At 42.9% G+C, this 19,598-nt stretch overlaps 2 protein-coding genes across 2 annotated transcripts in view; one reads left to right on the top strand and one right to left on the bottom strand.

The window, feature by feature from the left end:
* The window catches only part of cnot11 (CCR4-NOT transcription complex, subunit 11), a 31,148-nt gene extending 21,844 nt beyond the window's left edge, over positions 1-9,304 (top strand). Inside the window, exons 6-8 of the mRNA XM_083638372.1 lie at positions 3,755-3,957; positions 5,921-6,017; positions 8,676-9,304. Of these exons, the coding sequence (XP_083494498.1) occupies positions 3,755-3,957; positions 5,921-6,017; positions 8,676-8,873 (498 nt within the window). The 3' untranslated portion in view covers positions 8,874-9,304. The remainder of the gene's footprint in view (positions 1-3,754; positions 3,958-5,920; positions 6,018-8,675) is intronic.
* A 5,326-nt stretch (positions 9,305-14,630) lies between these two features.
* lcp1 (lymphocyte cytosolic protein 1 (L-plastin)) overlaps positions 14,631-19,598 on the bottom strand; it is a 37,770-nt gene continuing 32,802 nt past the window's right edge. Inside the window, exons 14-16 of the mRNA XM_083638705.1 lie at positions 18,834-18,954; positions 17,126-17,250; positions 14,631-15,785 (exon numbers count right to left, since the gene is read on the bottom strand). Coding sequence (XP_083494831.1) covers positions 15,653-15,785; positions 17,126-17,250; positions 18,834-18,954 — 379 coding nt within the window. The 3' untranslated portion in view covers positions 14,631-15,652. The remainder of the gene's footprint in view (positions 15,786-17,125; positions 17,251-18,833; positions 18,955-19,598) is intronic.

The following is a 19,598-nucleotide window of genomic DNA, read 5'->3' as shown; positions in this document are numbered from 1 at the left end:
CCAGAAAACTAGAGACTATATGAAGCTCCACCTCACGTTAGTCGGCTGTGCAATGGAGTGGGGCGAGGAGGAACGAATTCCACCCAAACCTAGTCAAAAAAAAAAAAAAAAAAAAAAAAAAAAAATTTTTTTTTTTTTTTTTTAATAATTAAAAAATCGATCCAAATGCCACAGGATCGATTCCAATCCTTAACGATCGATTTTCGATAATTGATGAACATCCCTAGTGTGCAGGCTCAGTCTCCTCCTGGTTCCACAGTATGTGGTGTGCAGACTCAGTCTCCTGGTTCCACAGTATGTGGTGTGCAGACTCAGTCTCCTCTTGGTTCCACATTATGTGGTGTGCAGGCTCAGTCTCCTCCTGGTTCCACAGTATGTGGTGTGCAGACTCAGTCTCCTGGTTCCACAGTATGTGGTGTGCAGACTCAGTCTCCTCTTGGTTCCACATTATGTGGTGTGCAGGCTCAGTCTCCTCCTGGTTCCACAGTATGTGGTGTGCAGACTCAGTCTCCTGGTTCCACAGTATGTGGTGTGCAGACTCAGTCTCCTCTTGGTTCCACATTATGTGGTGTGCAGGCTCAGTCTCCTCCTGGTTCCACAGTATGTGGTGTGCAGACTCGGTCTCCTGGTTCCACAGTATGTGGTGTGCAGGCTCAGTCTCCTGGTTCCACAGTATGTGGTGTGCAGACTCAGTCTCCTCCTGGTTCCACAGTATGTGGTGTGCAGGCTCAGTCTCCTGGTTCCACAGTATGTGGTGTGCAGACTCAGTCTCCTCCTGGTTCCACAGTATGTGGTGTGCAGGCTCAGTCTCCTGGTTCCACAGTATGTGTTGTGCAGGCTCAGTCTCCTGGTTCCACAGTATGTGGTGTGCAGACTCAGTCTCCTGGTTCCACAGTATGTGGTGTGCAGGCTCAGTCTCCTGGTTCCACAGTATGTGGTGTGCAGACTCAGTCTCCTGGTTCCACAGTATGTGTTGTGCAGGCTCAGTCTCCTGGTTCCACAGTATGTGGTGTGCAGACTCAGTCTCCTGGTTCCACAGTATGTGGTGTGCAGACTCAGTCTCCTCCTGGTTCCACAGTATGTGGTGTGCAGACTCAGTCTCCTGGTTCCACAGTATGTGGTGTGCAGGCTCAGTCTCCTCCTGGTTCCACAGTATGTGGTGTGCAGGCTCAGTCTCCTGGTTCCACAGTATGTGTTGTGCAGGCTCAGTCTCCTGGTTCCACAGTATGTGGTGTGCAGACTCAGTCTCCTCCTGGTTCCACAGTATGTGGTGTGCAGACTCAGCCTCCTCCTGGTTCCACAGTATGTGGTGTGCAGGCTCAGTCTCCTCCTGGTTCCACAGTATGTGGTGTGCAGGCTCAGTCTCCTGGTTCCACAGTATGTGGTGTGCAGACTCAGTCTCCTCCTGGTTCCACAGTATGTGGTGTGCAGGCTCAGTCTCCTGGTTCCACAGTATGTGTTGTGCAGGCTCAGTCTCCTGGTTCCACAGTATGTGGTGTGCAGACTCAGTCTCCTGGTTCCACAGTATGTGGTGTGCAGGCTCAGTCTCCTGGTTCCACAGTATGTGGTGTGCAGACTCAGTCTCCTGGTTCCACAGTATGTGTTGTGCAGGCTCAGTCTCCTGGTTCCACAGTATGTGGTGTGCAGACTCAGTCTCCTGGTTCCACAGTATGTGGTGTGCAGACTCAGTCTCCTCCTGGTTCCACAGTATGTGGTGTGCAGACTCAGTCTCCTGGTTCCACAGTATGTGGTGTGCAGGCTCAGTCTCCTCCTGGTTCCACAGTATGTGGTGTGCAGGCTCAGTCTCCTGGTTCCACAGTATGTGTTGTGCAGGCTCAGTCTCCTGGTTCCACAGTATGTGGTGTGCAGACTCAGTCTCCTCCTGGTTCCACAGTATGTGGTGTGCAGACTCAGCCTCCTCCTGGTTCCACAGTATGTGGTGTGCAGGCTCAGTCTCCTCCTGGTTCCACAGTATGTGGTGTGCAGGCTCAGTCTCCTGGTTCCACAGTATGTGGTGTGCAGACTCAGTCTCCTGGTTCCACAGTATGTGGTGTGCAGGCTCAGTCTCCTGGTTCCACAGTATGTGGTGTGCAGGCTCAGTCTCCTGGTTCCACAGTATGTGGTGTGCAGGCTCAGTCTCCTGGTTCCACAGTATGTGGTGTGCAGACTCAGTCTCCTGGTTCCACAGTATGTGGTGTGCAGGCTCAGTCTCCTGGTTCCACAGTATGTGGTGTGCAGGCTCAGTCTCCTGGTTCCACAGTATGTGGTGTGCAGACTCAGTCTCCTCCTGGTAAAGAAATGAACAGCTTGTGCTCACCTGGTAGCACGCGTACCACGGAGGCTCGGTCCTTCGCGCGGCCGACACGGGTTCGAATCCGACCTGTGTGTGCATACAAACACTGCAGCAACATGTCCACACAGATAGAAGTTAGACAGTGCTGTGTGTACAGCTGACACAAGCCAGATGACAAACCATGATGAGTTGATGATAACGTTAGTCAAGTCAAAATGACGTTGTGATGACGTAACAACGTCAGTGAGACAACCTAAACTTGTACCACTGTTCCTTCAGAAGTTGTAGTTGTCATAGACTGTGCTCCATAGTTGATTGCTCTATTGCTCACAAAAAATGTGTTATTGTAAGTCGCTTTGGATAAAAGCGTCTGCCAAATGACGTAATGTAATGTAATGTAATGTGAGAGTTCACACAGAAAGGAGGGAGATATTTAAAGTGACGCTGACTTTAATTCAAACAAAAAGTAATCGGCTGGAAATTGTTGAATAAATGGCTCATTAGCCGGCACCCGGCGCTTATGGAAAACCCTGCGCAGGTTAGGCTGTACATTAGCTATCGATTATTTGGTTGCTATGTAGTTAGTTCAGGTTAAGTTAGTTCAGGTTAAGGTTAGGGTAGTTAGTGTCTGTGTCTTGTTCTGTTCTCCTTTGTCTCTCTCTCTCTCCCTCCCTCCACTTTCCTCTAGTGTGTATCTGAATGTCTCCCTCCTTTCTCTCTGTATGACACCTCCTCTCAAATAGATTATCTCTGTATGACACCTCTCAAATATATTCTCTCTGTATGACACCTCCTCTCAAATATATTCTCTCTGTATGACACCTCCTCTCAAATAGATTATCTCTGTATGACACCTCTCAAATATATTCTCTCTGTATGACACCTCCTCTCAAATATATTCTCTCTGTATGACACCTCCTCTCAAATATATTCTCTCTGTACGACACCTCCTCTCAAATAGATTATCTCTGTATGACACCTCTCAAATATATTCTCTCTGTATGACACCTCTCAAATATATTCTCTCTGTATGACACCTCCTCTCAAATATATTATCTCTGTATGACACCTCCTCTCAAATATATTATCTCTGTATGACACCTCTCAAATAGATTCTCTCTGTATGACACCTCTCAAATATATTCTCTCTGTATGACACCTCCTCTCAAATATATTCTCTCTGTATGACACCTCTCAAATATATTCTCTCTGTATGACACCTCCTCTCAAATATATTCTCTCTGTATGACACCTCCTCTCAAATAGATTCTCTCTGTATGACACCTCCTCTCAAATATATTATCTCTGTATGACACCTCCTCTCAAATATATTATCTCTGTATGACACCTCCTCTCAAATATATTCTCTCTGTATGACACCTCCTCTCAAATATATTCAATCCAAAAGCATCATTTTTCTTTTCACCCTCACATCTCTCCCTCCCTCCCCTCTCCCTGTAGCTGCTGGTTGAGCTGGAGAGAGACCCAAAGCTGGTGTACCACATCGGGCTGTCTCCGGCCAAGCTGCCGGACCTGGTGGAGAACAACCCGCTGGTGGCCATCGAGATGCTGCTGAAGCTGATGCAGAGCAGCCAGATCACGGAGTACTTCTCCGTACTCGTCAACATGGATATGTCTCTGCACTCCATGGAGGTGGTCAACAGGTGAGGAGCCTATGGAGTGCAAACAGTGCAAAACCCTTGCACAGTTCTATGAGAAGAACAATAAATCAACATTTTCTGTAAGGCTGTAACTAACAATTATTGATCTGTCGTTATTTTCTTGATTAATCGATTAGACGTTTGGTCTATAAAATGTCACAAAATGGAGCACACTTTTCCGCCAAAGCCCAACATGACATCCTCCAATGTCTTCTTTTGTCCTGACCAACAGTCCACAACCCAAAGGGAATCTTTCACATATAAGCTGGTGGACTCTGTCACTCGGGGCGATTCGGGGCCGTGAAGTTGCAACATTGTTGCGATTTTCATTTGGTTTGGTTCACTTTCACACAGCAATTTGTCACAAGCGCAGCAAACTTTCTGAACAATGTCACATGGTCGAAACAGTCACTCATCTATTGGACAGAATAGAGAAGGGAAATCTCTCCTCTCTTCAGCAGGCTTCTAGCCTGGCTGTGGGCTGACTGAACAACACAAGTGAATCCGCAAAACACAAACCAGTCCTGCGATATTGGGATTTCTGGTTTTACTTTGGTGTTAATATCAAATAATTATTTAACAAGAATGTGCCCAATATGAGCAGCAGATGAGGCAGCAAGCTGTTGAACATTTCATTCTGCAGATGAAACAAGTAGCCTACGTACCGAAGGAGACAGGCAAGCCAGCCAGCTGTTGAGAAATGTGATGATGTTATGACGACGTAGGTCACGACGCGGCGCGCAGGTACTGTACACGTGTGCACGCTGCAGTGTTTGTTTTGCTCTCTTCTACCGTCTTCTACTCATGATGCACTGCATGAGTGCATCAGATGCACTGGCGCTCTTGTGTTTAGTCCGGGTTGCTTTCACACAACAAACGAACCGCGCCAGGGTTCACTTGGAAGCGAACTGAGAGCCACGTTTTCAAGCGGACCAGAGTTCGTTTGTTTGTTTCGCCACAGAGTTCGTTTGCGCTTTCACACCACCCCAAACAAACCGCACTATCCGAGGAAACGAACTCTGGCGCGGTTAAAGTGGACCAAACAGCTTATATGTGAAAGCGACGTAAAGAAACCAGAGAATATTCACATTTGAGAAGCTGGAACCAGATTGTATTTTTCTTTCTTAAAAATTGGTCTAAACCGTTAATGGGTTGTAAAAAATAGTTGGCCATTAATTTTCTGTCGATAGACGAATCTATTAATCTACTAATCATTGTAGCTTGTAATTACCTGTGGTTGCATTTTCTGTGTTCTGATCATTTATGTCCTTGCCATTCTTATCTTTTCCTAGTCCTAATATGTTGTATTCTGTAGACAGGCATACATTGGTCAACCTTTTTCTAATTTGGCTCTTTGATAGTCCTCGTAACTCATAACTTGGACACAAAGAATGGTTCTTCTGATTGGTCCATAGGGGGCGGTGTTAGTCATATAGATGACCTGATGAACATTTCTGCTTCTAGATCCCATAATATCCGCCATGCATTTTTCACTGCTGTTTTGGATTTTTTTTTTTTTACTGTAATTGAAAACCTTTGCAAACTGGCCTGATTGGGCAGATTCTTTAGTCAGGGAGCCAATCAGCACCGAGTCAAGCTCTGATACGTTTCATGTAGGCCCATGTGAAATCCGTTTTTATTTTTTTACAAATTCTTTTTTCCCCTATTTAAATTTAAATTTAGGTTATTAATATTAATATATTTTGTTTTTGTGATGACTTGTCTCTCAGAGAGCCTCTTCGACATGTTTCTCAAAGTGAAAAACCAAGTTGTGAGGTGCAGTAAGAGTCCCACGCAAGACAAAACAGCCCAATCCAAAACTGAATCATTTCTCTAGGCCTATTTTACAATTATGCAATATTAATTTGGTTACTACAATAATTAGGTATACTTTTGATTTAGAACTTCAAGATCAAACGATGTTGTGACAAACCCTTGACTAAACCCTGTGTGTCTGTGTGTCCAGGCTGACTACAGCGGTAGACCTTCCCCCAGAGTTCATCCACCTCTACATCTCCAACTGTATCTCCACCTGTGAGCAGATCAAAGACAAATATATGCAGGTACAGAGAACAACACAAAACACTGGAATAATAATCATAATTTACCTTTGAGGTAAAGCTTACTCAGCATGCAAAAAAAGAAAGAAAGAAGAAAAACTCAACATATGGAAATATATCGTATCGCACAAATGCCAGGTATCGCGATACTTTATCATATAAATTATCAAATGCATGCTTGACAATCCCATTTTGCTGCAGTAAAAATGATTGAAGTAAGATGAACAGACTGGAAACTGTATCTCATTAGATAAAACACATGTTGACCAAGTTTTTTTCCTTTCAAGGACATAATTTGGAGTTGAAAAAAGGTAATAAATTGCAATATATCGCAATACTCAATATATCGCAATATCACAATTAGGGATGGGCATTTCTAGCAAAAACACTATTCGAAATTCGCTGGCCAAAGTCGACTTTTAATCGAAATTTGAAAATAAAAATAAAAATGTAAAACAAATTAAAAATGTAATTTTCTTTTTTTTTGTGAGTGAAATGTTGCATTGTCTCCCCTGATTCTAAGTCTAAGGCTTTGTTAATTAATAGAAAAAGCTTCTGCTGTGGATTTTTAGCTCAAACAAGCATTGCACCACTGAAGTAAAGAACATGTTACATGATACATGTATGTTACATTTTCGAAAATAAAAAACAGTTTTGACAATCATGAGTGGTTCATTAAATATTTAGTAGGCTCAGGTCTGAGTGCCAAAGGGGTGCCAAAGTCACCCCCTCTCCCTCTTCATGGGATTTCATCCGCCATTCATTTTTCCATAAACCTTGCTTAAAATGCTTATAAAAATTGTTTTACTTGCTCAAACCAAGCGATTCGACTATACTTAGAATCAGGGGAGACAATGCAACATTTCACTAAAAAAAAAAAAAAAAAAGATTATTTTCGAATTTCGACTTTCAATAATAAAAGTCGACCTTGATAATAACAACGAAAATTCGAAATTCGATGCCCATCCCTAATCACAATACTATCGTATCGTGACTTAAGTATCATGATAATAATCGCATCGTGGTGGGGCATCCGTTGATTCCCACCCCTTAGTACTAGCTTAGTACGACTTGGAAGGCCACTACCTTCAGTTTTAAACTCTGGGATCATGACATTAGCCTGTATAGAGAAACTCTTGGTATATTAAGCTCAACCTAAATGCGTGTCTAGTATATTTATCGTCTACGTCGTTGACAAAATGCTTACTCTGTTTCTGGGACACCAATTTCACAACCTCAACTTCATCAGGGAAATGACACAACTGACCTCTGATCAGTCCTCTGAGGGTAACTTTCCCATTCTCCGCCTGCTAACACTTCCCATGCTAGGTGTCTTATTATCAGATCATATCCAATTCAAATTGAAAATAAATATATAAACAAATGCAGATTGTGCATAAAGTAAGAAAGATTGGAATCATCATTCTGTCGGTGAATGAAAAATAACGAACAGATCATTATTGAATCTTATACCATGGTCTGGGTGAATACTCGATTCTGATTGGCTGCAGGGTGTCCATTAAAAAGTGATAATGTACAGTTGGTAAAGTCATTCAGCCAAATGGTCTGTTCACCATTCATATCAATGCACCATAGTTTCAACAGTGGTATCAAGAGAGCTGTTTGAGCTCTAAGGGTTAATATGACAATTTTGGAAGTTGAGAAAAAAATTTAGTCGGTCAAAGTAACTATTTAAATCACCCGTGTGCTCAGTTTATCAAAAATAACTCTTATTTACAATTTTGATTTTCGTTTCGGAGATTTCTAACCTCGCGTCACCAGGCTCTTCTCGGCGAGAAAGAGGAGATTTCCCTCGGGGGCGAGCCCGGCGCGAGCCGGGCCTTTGACAGAGAGAGAGAGAGAGAGAGAGAGAGAGAGAGAGAGACAACCTCTCTGCATTTCACTTGAATCCATTCTCGTCACTTCCTGAAACTCTTCGCTCTTAAATGTTAATATACTTGGCCAATACGTATCTATCATACAAAATAAAGCAAGCGGCCAAACGGTAATGTCTTCATTTAATGTAGAACGCAAAACATCGTTAAACCCGCATTCCTGTGATAAAGTTAGCGTTTGAGTCGGCTTTAAAACGGAGGGTGGTAGAGGTGGGAGGGACTATTTTATTTCGTGGAAGACTGATTTACAGTATGAATAACAGACATTTAGCCATTTAGATTGCTTTATTTATTACACATGGAAATATAAATGACTGGTCTTATTGTTTTGTTGGCAAGTGACCATGGTATAAGCGGGTTAATGCACTTCGAGGTGTACAGTATCACTTTTTAAGGGACTTCGAGGAGGCAACCATCCTCGGCTTCGCCTCGGACGGTTCACACCTCTCGCGTCGTCCCTTAAAAAGTGATACTGTACACCTCATCGTGCATTAACCCTTACATACATCATTTAATAACTAAATTAAACTATGAAATTAATTTACAGGTTCTATAAACCGTAAACTGAAGTAAATTGCGAATATGAACATGACTGAATATGACGTTTTTCTTCTTCTGTAACATAAGCATGTGACCTGTTTTGACCCCGCCCCTCAAACAATCGGAAACGAGAATCATTCAGATTCGGGGAATTGATGAGGCTGAATCAGAACGGTTTCAAACCCAAAACAATACGCAGCCCTGATTACTGATGTGTTTGTTGCAGAACCGCCTGGTGCGCCTGGTGTGCGTCTTCCTCCAGTCTCTGATCCGCAACAAGATCATCAACGTGCAGGACCTGTTCATCGAGGTCCAGGCCTTCTGCATCCAGTTCAGTCGCATCCGCGAGGCCGCCGGCCTGTTCCGCCTGCTCAAGACCCTGGAGACCGGAGAGAACCTCGTCGAGGCCAAGCCTGCCAAATAACGCCCCCACACAAACCCCCACCGCCCAGGCTCGAGCCTGCCAAATAACGCTCCCACAGAGTCACCGTGTAGAGGGGAAGACAGGCCTGAGCTGCCGAATAAAGCCCCCCCCCCCCCCCCCCCCCCCATCACGCTCAGAGCTGACAGAAGGCGCTCTGCTCTCATCATCGTTCATGTCGGTGTCGGTCACTCCTGTCTCAAGCAGAACCCGATGAGATGTTTTTGAGAAGTGAGACTGGACATATTTGGTGATATTCTCCAGACGGACTCCCTGCTCTCTGGCTGGACTCTGTTGCGGTTTTTCCCTCCTCTCCTTTCTGGAAGAAGAAAAACGGACGCACACATTTCCCAAATATTTTTTTTTAAACTAATGTTGTTTAGGAAATTGATGCTTTGCAAGTTTTGTTTGATTAAACAGACTGTTGAAGTGATGCTTTCAGGTTGTCTGTCTGCTTTCATTTCTCTTTGAGTGTGTGTGTGTGTGTGTGTGTGTGTGTGTGTGTGTGTGTGTGTGTGTACAGTATGTAGGTATGCATGTGTGTGTGCATATTGCTGAAGGCCACTATTCAGTAGGACACAGCAGGCCCGATTTGAGCCTGCTACATTAGGGTGGGCTGGTAGGGGGCAACTTTGGAGGTAGGTTGCCAGAGGTTGTGGGTTCGGGGATGGGGATTAAATTGCATTATATTCTAATTTATAAAGAATGATTTGAAGCAGGGCGTAGAAGCCATTTCCAGAGTTAAGTGTAATTGGGGACACTAAATTGTTCCAGTAGGTGTCACCATTCTGTTTTGGGTCACCAAACTCAAACTGTAAGTAGGAACTTTCACTCAGGTGACAGGCCAATGTTTACAAGACTATAATTATCAAAACTATTCTACAAGGCTACAAACTACCTATTTACAAAACTATTGCTATATTTCCAAGACTGTCTTATTCAAACTCAAAATGAAAAGTGACAAAGAAAACAACTTTGAAAGCAGATTGACTTACCCTAAAAATAAATAGAAATCCTTCATCCAGTTTAAAATAATCAACTTCATAGCATTTATTTTCATTGGATGAGCTTATTTCTCAAATCAAATTAAAGACTAATCCAGTGAGACAACAAACTATACTTGCCATTTAGCCTTCAAAACTATTATATTTACAGTAGTCCTATTCAAAGTCGGAGCAGTGCTTGTGGACGGTACAGGAGGCGATATTTTTTTCCCATGATGGCGAAGGCATGACCCGCCCCTCTCTGCCTCTGATTGGCTGACTGTACTCGGCTGCTCCCACCTTCTTTCCAGGCGAGCCAGAAGTATCTCAAATGTGAGCAGCAGGTGCAAAACAATCATTAAATCAACAAGCATGAGATACTTCATTATAGACCAAATCACCGTGACGTCACCATGTAAACAAATTTACTTCCGGGTACCACTTGGGAAAGGCGGCAGGTTTAAATGTGCGTGTTGTCATATAAATGCTGTCAAACCCTCTCGTTGTTTTCGGCCGACTACTTTCAATTTAAATGGTTAAACGGTTGGTAAACATGCTTGTCCGACGTATCTAGCCTTTCTTCTGTGTTTGTTTTATGTAGTGTTAGCTAGCTAATAAAGTTTGTTTGTCTGTCAAACTCGCTGTTTTTTTACGTTACAGACAGAGTAACCTCGCGTCACCAGGCTCTTCTCGGCGAGAAAGAGCCTGGTACAGACAGAGCTACTGACGCCAGGTCAATTTAATTTAGCTTCAAGTCTACTCTAGTCTGGTCCAACAGGTAAATTAGCTAGTCTGGTCTCCACTAACGTTAGTGAAAGTGTTGTTATGAATGATATTAAACAACAACACAACACGGACGAACCATTTTTGTCTTCTTTGTCTGTTTTTGTCTTCAACATGTCAGTTTGTGCCGTCCACCGCCATTATAATGTGTGGACCTCAGGGGTACCCGGAAGTAAATGTAAACATCCCGCTGATTTGGTCTATATGGAACGTTACAATTGCAGACCCTATATCTGAGTTATTTAGGCCTACTTAGCCTATTGCACAGACGTGTAATTTTTTCTTGTCATTCCAAATTTAATCACATTGTTGCTCTGATTAAGTAGAAGTGCAGTTATTAGTGTAAAAAAAGACTGGTAAAGCAGAAGTACTGATTCAACTTAATTACTCAAGTAAAAGGAAAAAAGTACAGGCTCTGAAATGTACTTAAGTATAAAAGTAAAAGGTTTTCTGTGCAAGGCGAATAACACGTCATATTAATATAAATCAAATACTATTCAACTTAAAAGTTTCCTTCAAAACATATTTTAAGATGCATAAAGACTATACTTTAATCTTCTAGTCTTAATCACTATGACCCACTAGCTCAGAGAGTTGGATTGCTGTCTAGCAGTTTAGTGCTTGTGGGTTTGAGCCTCAGTGACTTTTGAGGTTGTGGGTTTGATCCTCAGTCAGTTTTGAATGTCAACAGTTCAACCAGTCTGACTTGGTGGCACAGTAGGCTTGCTGCCTGGCAATATTGAGACCTCAGCCACTTTTGCGGTCGTGGGTTCAAGCCTCAGTCAGTTTTGAATGTGACAGGCAGAGGGAAGAGACAAGAGCGCCCGGAGAAGAGCTGTGAGTGTGAAGGGCAGCTGGTGGTGTGAAGGAATAATACACACAGTGACACTGGGGCCAGAGGTTGTGGGTTCTAATCCCGTTCAGCTGGCACTGCCTGGAGCTAAGGGGGGGGATGTTCTCCCCCCCTGACCTCTTCAGAGACATGAGCTGAGGGTTATGAGACAGAAAACCACAGAGAGCTGAAATTTTACTGACATCGGAAGTACGTTTTGTGTTGGTGTGTCAGGTGCTGGCTGCCGTAAGGTGTAAAATAACTTTTTGAAAAACTGCTCTAGACTCAGTATATGACATGTCTGGATCTCTTTGCAGTCTGTCCACAGAGTCCATTTCTGTGGATCTGTAGGAGGCGCTGTGTCGCTCTGTGTATCTGCCTGTGATGTTAAAGACAGGGCAGTGCTGTAATATGTATCTTCCATCGGGAATCGAACCAACAGCCTAACTGTCAGACAGAGACAGTGACACAGCTGCTCAGCCGACTGAGCTATGAGCTGTTGGGAATTAAGCTTCTAATTTCTACACACTGTATTCACACTGACAATAACACAGAGCATAAAGAGTGAGACAGGTGAGATTTGTACCAGTGAGTTGAGCTAGAGTCAGGGACTGACTAGTCTCCTTCATCAGCTTATTTCTATCAGTGTTCAAACTACTGGTGATGATAAAAAAGGATCACTGCTGCAGCTTATAATGTGAGTTCTTTTTAAGAAATTGCCTGAGGCTGGGATTGAACCAACAACCTTTGCATATCACACAACATTCACATGTTTATCTGAGTGAGCTATAACCCACTTACTCTTAAGCTGTTATCATATTAGTCAACCTCATCCTGATTTTATTTAGTCAAGTTTTCGTCGACTAAGTGTCTAAGTATTTTCATCTCATCTTAGTCAAAGAAAACCGTAACTATTCATTCGAATTTCCAAACTTATTGTAAAGATATATTAATCTGTTATTCTGGAATTGTTTGAATGTGCAATACAGACACAGATGTTTAACTTCTTCTCTTCTGATTGGATCTCTTCCCAATTTGTCCCTCCCTAACATTTTTAGTCTAGTTTTCACCAGTGAAAATAGGTAGTCGACTAACATTTTTCCTAATAGTTTTCGTCTACGAAATCAACACTGCTATGGATGCATGTCTCCACCTAGTGGTGCACTCCTCTTCCAAACTCACACACACTTTTCCACAACTCCACTCCACCATGTATCTGAAACAATGTTTACTTACTGTCAATCTCATCAAAGTTTCTGAAGACCATCTCCACTCCATAAAGCTGCATTTCCCAATGAAGGGCTGGGCAAACACCACATACTGATACATATTTCATTTCAAATACATGTCACTTGTGTTAGAATGAGTAAATGACACTGTTTTTATATAGCCTAACCCTTGACTAATTCTCATTATACCATGGTCTGGGTGAATACTCGATTCTGATTGGCTGCAAGGTGTCCATTAAAAAGTGATATTGTACAGTGATAATGGACACCTAGCTAAATGGTCTGTTCACCGTTCATATCAATGCGCCATAGTTTCATCAGTGTTATCAGGAGAGCAGTTTGAGCTCTATACCCCTGTTAAGGGTTAATATGACAATTTTGGATGTTGAGAAAAAAATTGACTCGGTCAAAGTAAGTATTTAAATCACCCCTGTGTGCTCAGTTTATCAAAAATAACTCTTATTTACTATTTTGATTTTCGTTTCGGAGATTTTTAACCTCGCGTCACCAGGCTCTTCTCGGTGACAAAGAGGATATTTCCCTCGGCTCGTGCACGAGCGGGGGCGAGCCCTTAGAGAGAGAGAGAGAGAGAGAGAGAGAGAGAGAGAGAGAGAGAGAGAGAGAGAGAGAGAGAGAGAGAGAGAGAGAGAGAGAGAGAGAGAGAGAGAGAGAGATGCATGCAGTGCGAGCCCCCGCTGCACTTTTCACTTCCTGAAACTCTTCGCTCTTAAATGTTAATATACTTGGCCAATACGCTACAGTATCTATCATACAAAATAAAGCAAGCAGCCAAACGGTAATGTCTTCATTTAATGTAGAACGCAAAACATCGTTAAACCTGCATTCCTGTGATGAAGTTAACGTTTGAGTCGGCTTTAAAACGGAGATTGGTGGAGGTGGGAGGGACTATTTTATTTCGTGGAAGACTGATTTACAGTATGAATAACAGACATTTAGCCATTTAGATTGCTTTATTTATTACACATGGAAATATAAATGACTGGTCTTATTGTTTTGTTGGCAAGTGACCATGGTATAAGCGGGTTAATGCCCTTCGAGGTGTACATTATCACTTTTTAAGGGACTTCGCGGAGGCAAACCATCCTCGGCTTCGCCTCGGACGGTTCACGCCTCCGCGTCGTCCCTTAAAAAGTGATAATGTACACCTCGTCGGGCATTAACCCTTACGTAATGTAATGTACGTCAAGCTATGAGCTTTCGCTAGCAGCACAGCATTCACGAACTGGGAGAAAGATCATTTCTTCCTAGAAAAGTCACCATGGTGTGTGTGGAAGAATACTAATCGCCGATTGGTTCTCTACTGCTGGGGGCGTGTCTTTAGGTAGGGGTCTGCTGACAGACACATCTCCACAGTTGGGTCTGGGCAGCGGAGACCGACAGTCGGGTCTGTCCAATGAGTCTGTCTCAGAGCTCTGGAGGCGGGCTGAAGCTCAGTGCCCACCCAATCAGAAGCTAGAATCGCTACTGGTATTTTCTGTGCAATTTTTCCATTGGCTGGGGGTGAAAATAAACATATTTTGCTAACTTTTGATTGGGTGGGCAAGACTCATGTCTGGGTGGGGCCAGAGCTAGGTGGGGCCAGAGCCGTATAATAGATATCTAGATAGATAGATAGATAGATAGATAGATAGATAGATAGATAGATAGATAGATAGATAGATAGATAGATAGATAGATAGATAGATAGATAGATGATAGATAGATAGATAGATAGATAGATAGATAGATAGATAGATAGATAGATAGATAGATAGATAGATAGATAGATAGATAGATAGATAGATAGATAGATAGATAGCAATCTAGATTGCTCTGGGTGGGGCAATGCCCACCTCTGCCCATGGCTGAAATCGGCCCACACAGCTGTTAGAGGACTGTAGGCTACAGAAACAAATCAGGACACGTCTTTTCATACAAAAATCATTTTATTGCTAGAATACATTTTGCAAAAAGTACTGACTTTGGAAACGACTGTGATGAACAGACAAAGGCTGAAATATGTTGTGGCTCTAAACCAGCAGACAGCAGTCAAAGTAGACGGGGGGGTGGGGGTGTAAATTCTAACAGCTCTCCTCTGTTAGATGGCAGTTAGATAACTTGAACTTTGGAAGACGGTTTCTTTGGCTTCTTATTTCTGCCTCTGACAAATGTTTGTAATACTAAAGCTCCAGTTTGCTTTTCAAGGAATCCCCTAAAATGTTAACTGAAGGATTTCCCTGCCCTAATGGTCCTAGAGAAATCAGCAGTGATTTTCCAGCCCTAATGGTCCTAGAGAAATCAGCAGGGATTTTCCAGCCCTAATGGTCCTAGAGAAATCAGCAGTGGATGTGAAAGCTAATATAACTCATTTTTTCTTCACATGTCTCTTTGCGCCCCTTAGTGGCACCTTAAAGGAAGGCTTTGCCGATTTTCAACATGCTTCGTATATCATTACAATTGTCAGTAATACGTGCAAATTGATAGCCTGTACCTTGACTTCATGCTTTCCGAGCTCTGCACTTCTGTGGACGCGGAAATGAACAGCTGTTGCTCGAGGGCGGCTGGTCCAACTACAGATTGTTTCTTTTTATTTTTTCTGTATGTACACATGATGGAGAATGGCATTGAGGGCCTTAACGAGCATTAAGGCCCTCATACCAGCTGGCGGGGGTCAGAGTTTCCGCAGGCAGAAGAAATGGATATTTCTCAGTGTGGAAAACACAGAGAAGGTCAGCGCTGTCAATCTGCTTATATTAGCGAGTTTATAATGATACAAAGCGGGTTAAAAATCGGTAAAGCCTTCCTTTAATTGGACATCAGCACCATTCAGAAATGTGTACCGTAGCTGTATTGGGATGGTCACTGTCCTGTGTGACACCTTGTATACATTTGGAGATGCCAGGTTCCCACAGGACACCGATGGTCGGAGGGAGTGGGCAGGGCTAAAGCTGGGCTTTAGGCTCTCTTCATGCCGCGAGCCATGAGGCAGGCGAACACCGTCATCACCATCTTGGGGTTGACCTCCACCAGGTCCTCGGGCAGGGCGTACACCCGGGCGCCCATCTTCCTCGCCATGGAGATGGCGTACCTGGAAACACCAGTGAGGATAGAGCAATAAGAAGAAGAGCTATACCAGGGTTCCTACACAAGTATGGAAAAGTATGGAATTTGATTTGAGTATTTTCCAGGTCTGGAAAATAGTATGGACAAATATTTGTGTTTCCAGACTGTCTATTGTGACTATGTGACTATTTGAATTTCGAAATAATAAAATTCAGTATACAGGGAAAATAAATTCAAGCGAGTGTTATCATGGCATCAGGATGTAACATACTATATGTTAACAGTACAGGTCTGCCAAACCTAACCCGGTCTCACTCCTGGGGCATTAAAATACACCTTATTGCATTACATGTCCTTATTGCCGACATGAAAGGTATGTCGAAGAAGGACCGTCAGACCGTCTGGAGGTCGCCTCATGGTGACCCCCCAGCGGTCTAGAATGTAATAACAGTCTGAGGTTTAAGTAGGTCAAAGTCGCACTATGGAGAATGGGTGGGAGTGGCGAAAACGAGACCTGATTCAAATCCGGACCCAAACCATAACCCTAACCCCAACCAAGATGCTAACCACTGTTAGTGCTAACCACTGTTAGTTACTTACCTAAACCGAGGGCTGGGCAATAATTCAATATTATCGTTTATCATCTTTCAGTGGAATCACATTGTGATGATATGAAGATACTGTGTTTTAATATTGTGACACATTTCTGCTGTCTAAATGGATGATGACAAACCAATTTGACGTAAAAACTCGGGTAAAATGAGGTAGGCTATGGTAGGAATATTATTTGAATATTTGTTTCTTTTGTCACACCTAATATTACCATTCGGTTCAATGAGATAAACATTAATTGTATTATTTAACGTGATTCAGCATACATGAACCATATCGTGATACATATCGATATTGAGAACAACCTTTATGGTTATCTTGATTACAACAATATCCCCCAGCCCTACTAGCCTGGTTAAAACCATCCGGATCTGTGAACTCACATTCTGTTTGTCTCGCCTCCCGCAGAATGAAACGTTGGATATGGTGATATGAGACATGAGATATGGTCTTAGATGTTGGATATGGTGATATGAGACTATATACTGTATGGTCTTATGTTGGATGTGGTAATATTGTGATATGAGACTAGATAATATGGTCTTAGATGTCGGATATGCGGATATGAGACTAGATATGGTCTTGTTCAGCCGTCTCTCATAATCCCCTGTTCCTCTGTGGAAGTCCCCTGCTCATGTTCCTGTGGAAGTCCCCTCTGGACTAAATGATAGCCTACTGTCAAACCCGGGAGAAATGTCCAAAGATGAGAAAGAGGCCAGGTGAATGTTGAGAGGAGGTAAAAGCTGTGTGTACTTTGCGTTGTTGAGTTTCTCTTCCTCGGTCAGGTCTTCTGCCTTCAGCAGGTCGTAGCGGATGCACCCGGGGTGGATGGCATCGATCAGGTCCAGAACCGGCATACTGCTGCTGATCGACCCATCCTGCACGCGCACACACGCACGCACACGCACACACACACACACACACACACACACACACACACACACACACACACACAGAAATTACTACTTTATCCTCTAAACTTCTCTCCTGGTTTTTCCAGTCTGCACCACTGGATTACACAGAGATTTTGAGCCCTGTTTGAAACTGGGCCCTATTACAGAAATAATGGACTATATAGTGTGTTCGCCTTTTTTTCTTTTTCTTTTTTTCTTTTACTAGTGCCCGAATTCTCAACTGTTAATTTGATTCACTATCCACCTTATTTTTGAATGCCCCACTGTAAAGAATAATTGTGGGTACAAGGTCCGGTTTAACGTGACTTATTGTTGCAGCTTGCCATTTCCTTTGTTATACTCGGCTGCAGACCTATGCTGCAGACCCGAATTATAAACCGGAAGCTGGAGCACGTTATAAAAGTTATAAATATAGTCACGTTATAAACAACTAACCAACGCTGGGGGTCCGTATGGAAACAGCGTTACTCGAAATGGTTAAAAGTTAAATCAATTTGGTCATTCGGTGGCGTTTTACTGCCATGTAAAGTAACTAACGCTAGCCGCTAGCATTAGCTACACTAGCCGACTACCCATAACGCATTACGTTATCCCAGCACCCGAACGACACGGCTGTAGAGCAGAATGGCTCTGCTGTAAAATCCTCGTAGACGTTTTTTTTGTCAAGTTAAAATAGTCTATCACACCGGAAGAAGCACCCATCAGGCAGATCAGGCAAAAATGGCCGCCAAAAATAAGGTGACAAATGCAATGCGGTTGTGTTTACCAAAAGAGAAGAAGAGTGAGGTCATGTCTGTAACTCGTTTGGTCCCCATATAGTTTATATGATCAAAAGTGCATCATGGGTAAAAGTGAGTGAGCGAATGAATGAGTGAACCATTCTGAACTGGGCATAGGATTACAAACTATCATCTGGAAATGTCCAATTCCTGGAATTTCTACGCAGTGAAGTCCTTCAAACTGTCAAAAACGGTTGACTCCTGATGTTGCTTGGGGCCTAAAGTGCAAGCTGCCTAGTGCAGATTTAAATCAGCACACCCACTGGCCTTTAGGAGAGTTTCCTTCTAGATAGATTTGGTAAATGAAATATATTTGATGGGAAAAAAATTATTTGTTCTTGTTTATTTGTATTAACAAAACTTGGTTTTTCCTCCTCTCCTACCGTCCTTCTTTGGCTCCTCTTATTGATTTATTGAAACCTCTCCCAACTCTATGTAGACACATCTACCTTTCTCAGCCTATACAAAGTTCTACAAGTCTGTGATATATATATATATATATATATATATATATATATATATATATATATATATATATATATAACATTTCTGGAAGGAAAGAGACAATGGTATTATGTGTATAGTGACATCATTTTGTCAATATTCTCTACTGTATCGATGCAAGTCTTTGTAATTAAAACCCTGTTATCCCTGAATCAAGAATAAAAAAAATAAAAGTTAGTTCTCACACTGGGGTCTAGTTTGTCAATGTTGTGGAGATGTGCTACCTTGAAGCCAGAGATGGTTAATGTTGTGGAGATGTGCTACCTTGAAGCCAGAGATGGTTGCCTTGCCGGCCTGTGTGAGCGTGCCGTTGACCCAGGTCACGATGGTGTCGTCCGTCACCTTTTGCCCGTCACCCAGGTCCTCCAGGATGTTCAGGGTGTACCTGAGGGAGAGGGCCACACTCTTAACACAGCTCCAGCCACAACACCTGGATGTTCAGGGTGTACCTGAGGGAGAGGGCCACACTCTTAACACAGCTCCAGCCACAACACCTGGATGTTCAGGGTGTACCTGAGGGAGAGGGCCACACTCTTAACACAGCTCCAGCCACAACACCTGGATGTTCAGGGTGTACCCAAGGGAGAGGGCCACACTCTACTTTACTTTATTGAATTACTTATTTGATTAATCGATCAATCCACATTTATGTATTGCCCATGCCCATTATTTTGGTTTGTTGTTTATTGCTTATTATTGCTTATTAATAGCTGCATTTTAGGTGATCTCATGTAGTATTTACTACTTTGTTTTTGCCTGGCTGTCTGCCTTACTTTTCATTGTGTCTTACAGTTTGTTGTTTCTTTATTGTTGAGACTTATGTAGAATGAGGAACTTTGCCTACTGAAACATCACTTCCTGAGACGGGGGAGGGGCCAATTTACTTTTTAGCATTTTGCTAGTGAAACCAGAGACCTTTAATCTAAATAAAGACACCCCAACTTCCAGTCACTTCCTGTATCTGTGCCACTGCCACGTCCACTTAGGAGACTGGTCAGCCAATGAAGTTTCATACCATTGACAGACAGC

The sequence above is a fragment of the Poromitra crassiceps genome, assembly GCF_964638095.1.
Source record: "Poromitra crassiceps genome assembly, chromosome: 6".
NCBI lineage: Eukaryota > Metazoa > Chordata > Actinopteri > Beryciformes > Melamphaidae > Poromitra > Poromitra crassiceps.
Note: the sequence above shows the minus strand (reverse complement) of the source record. Positions and strands in the feature narration are given on the sequence as shown.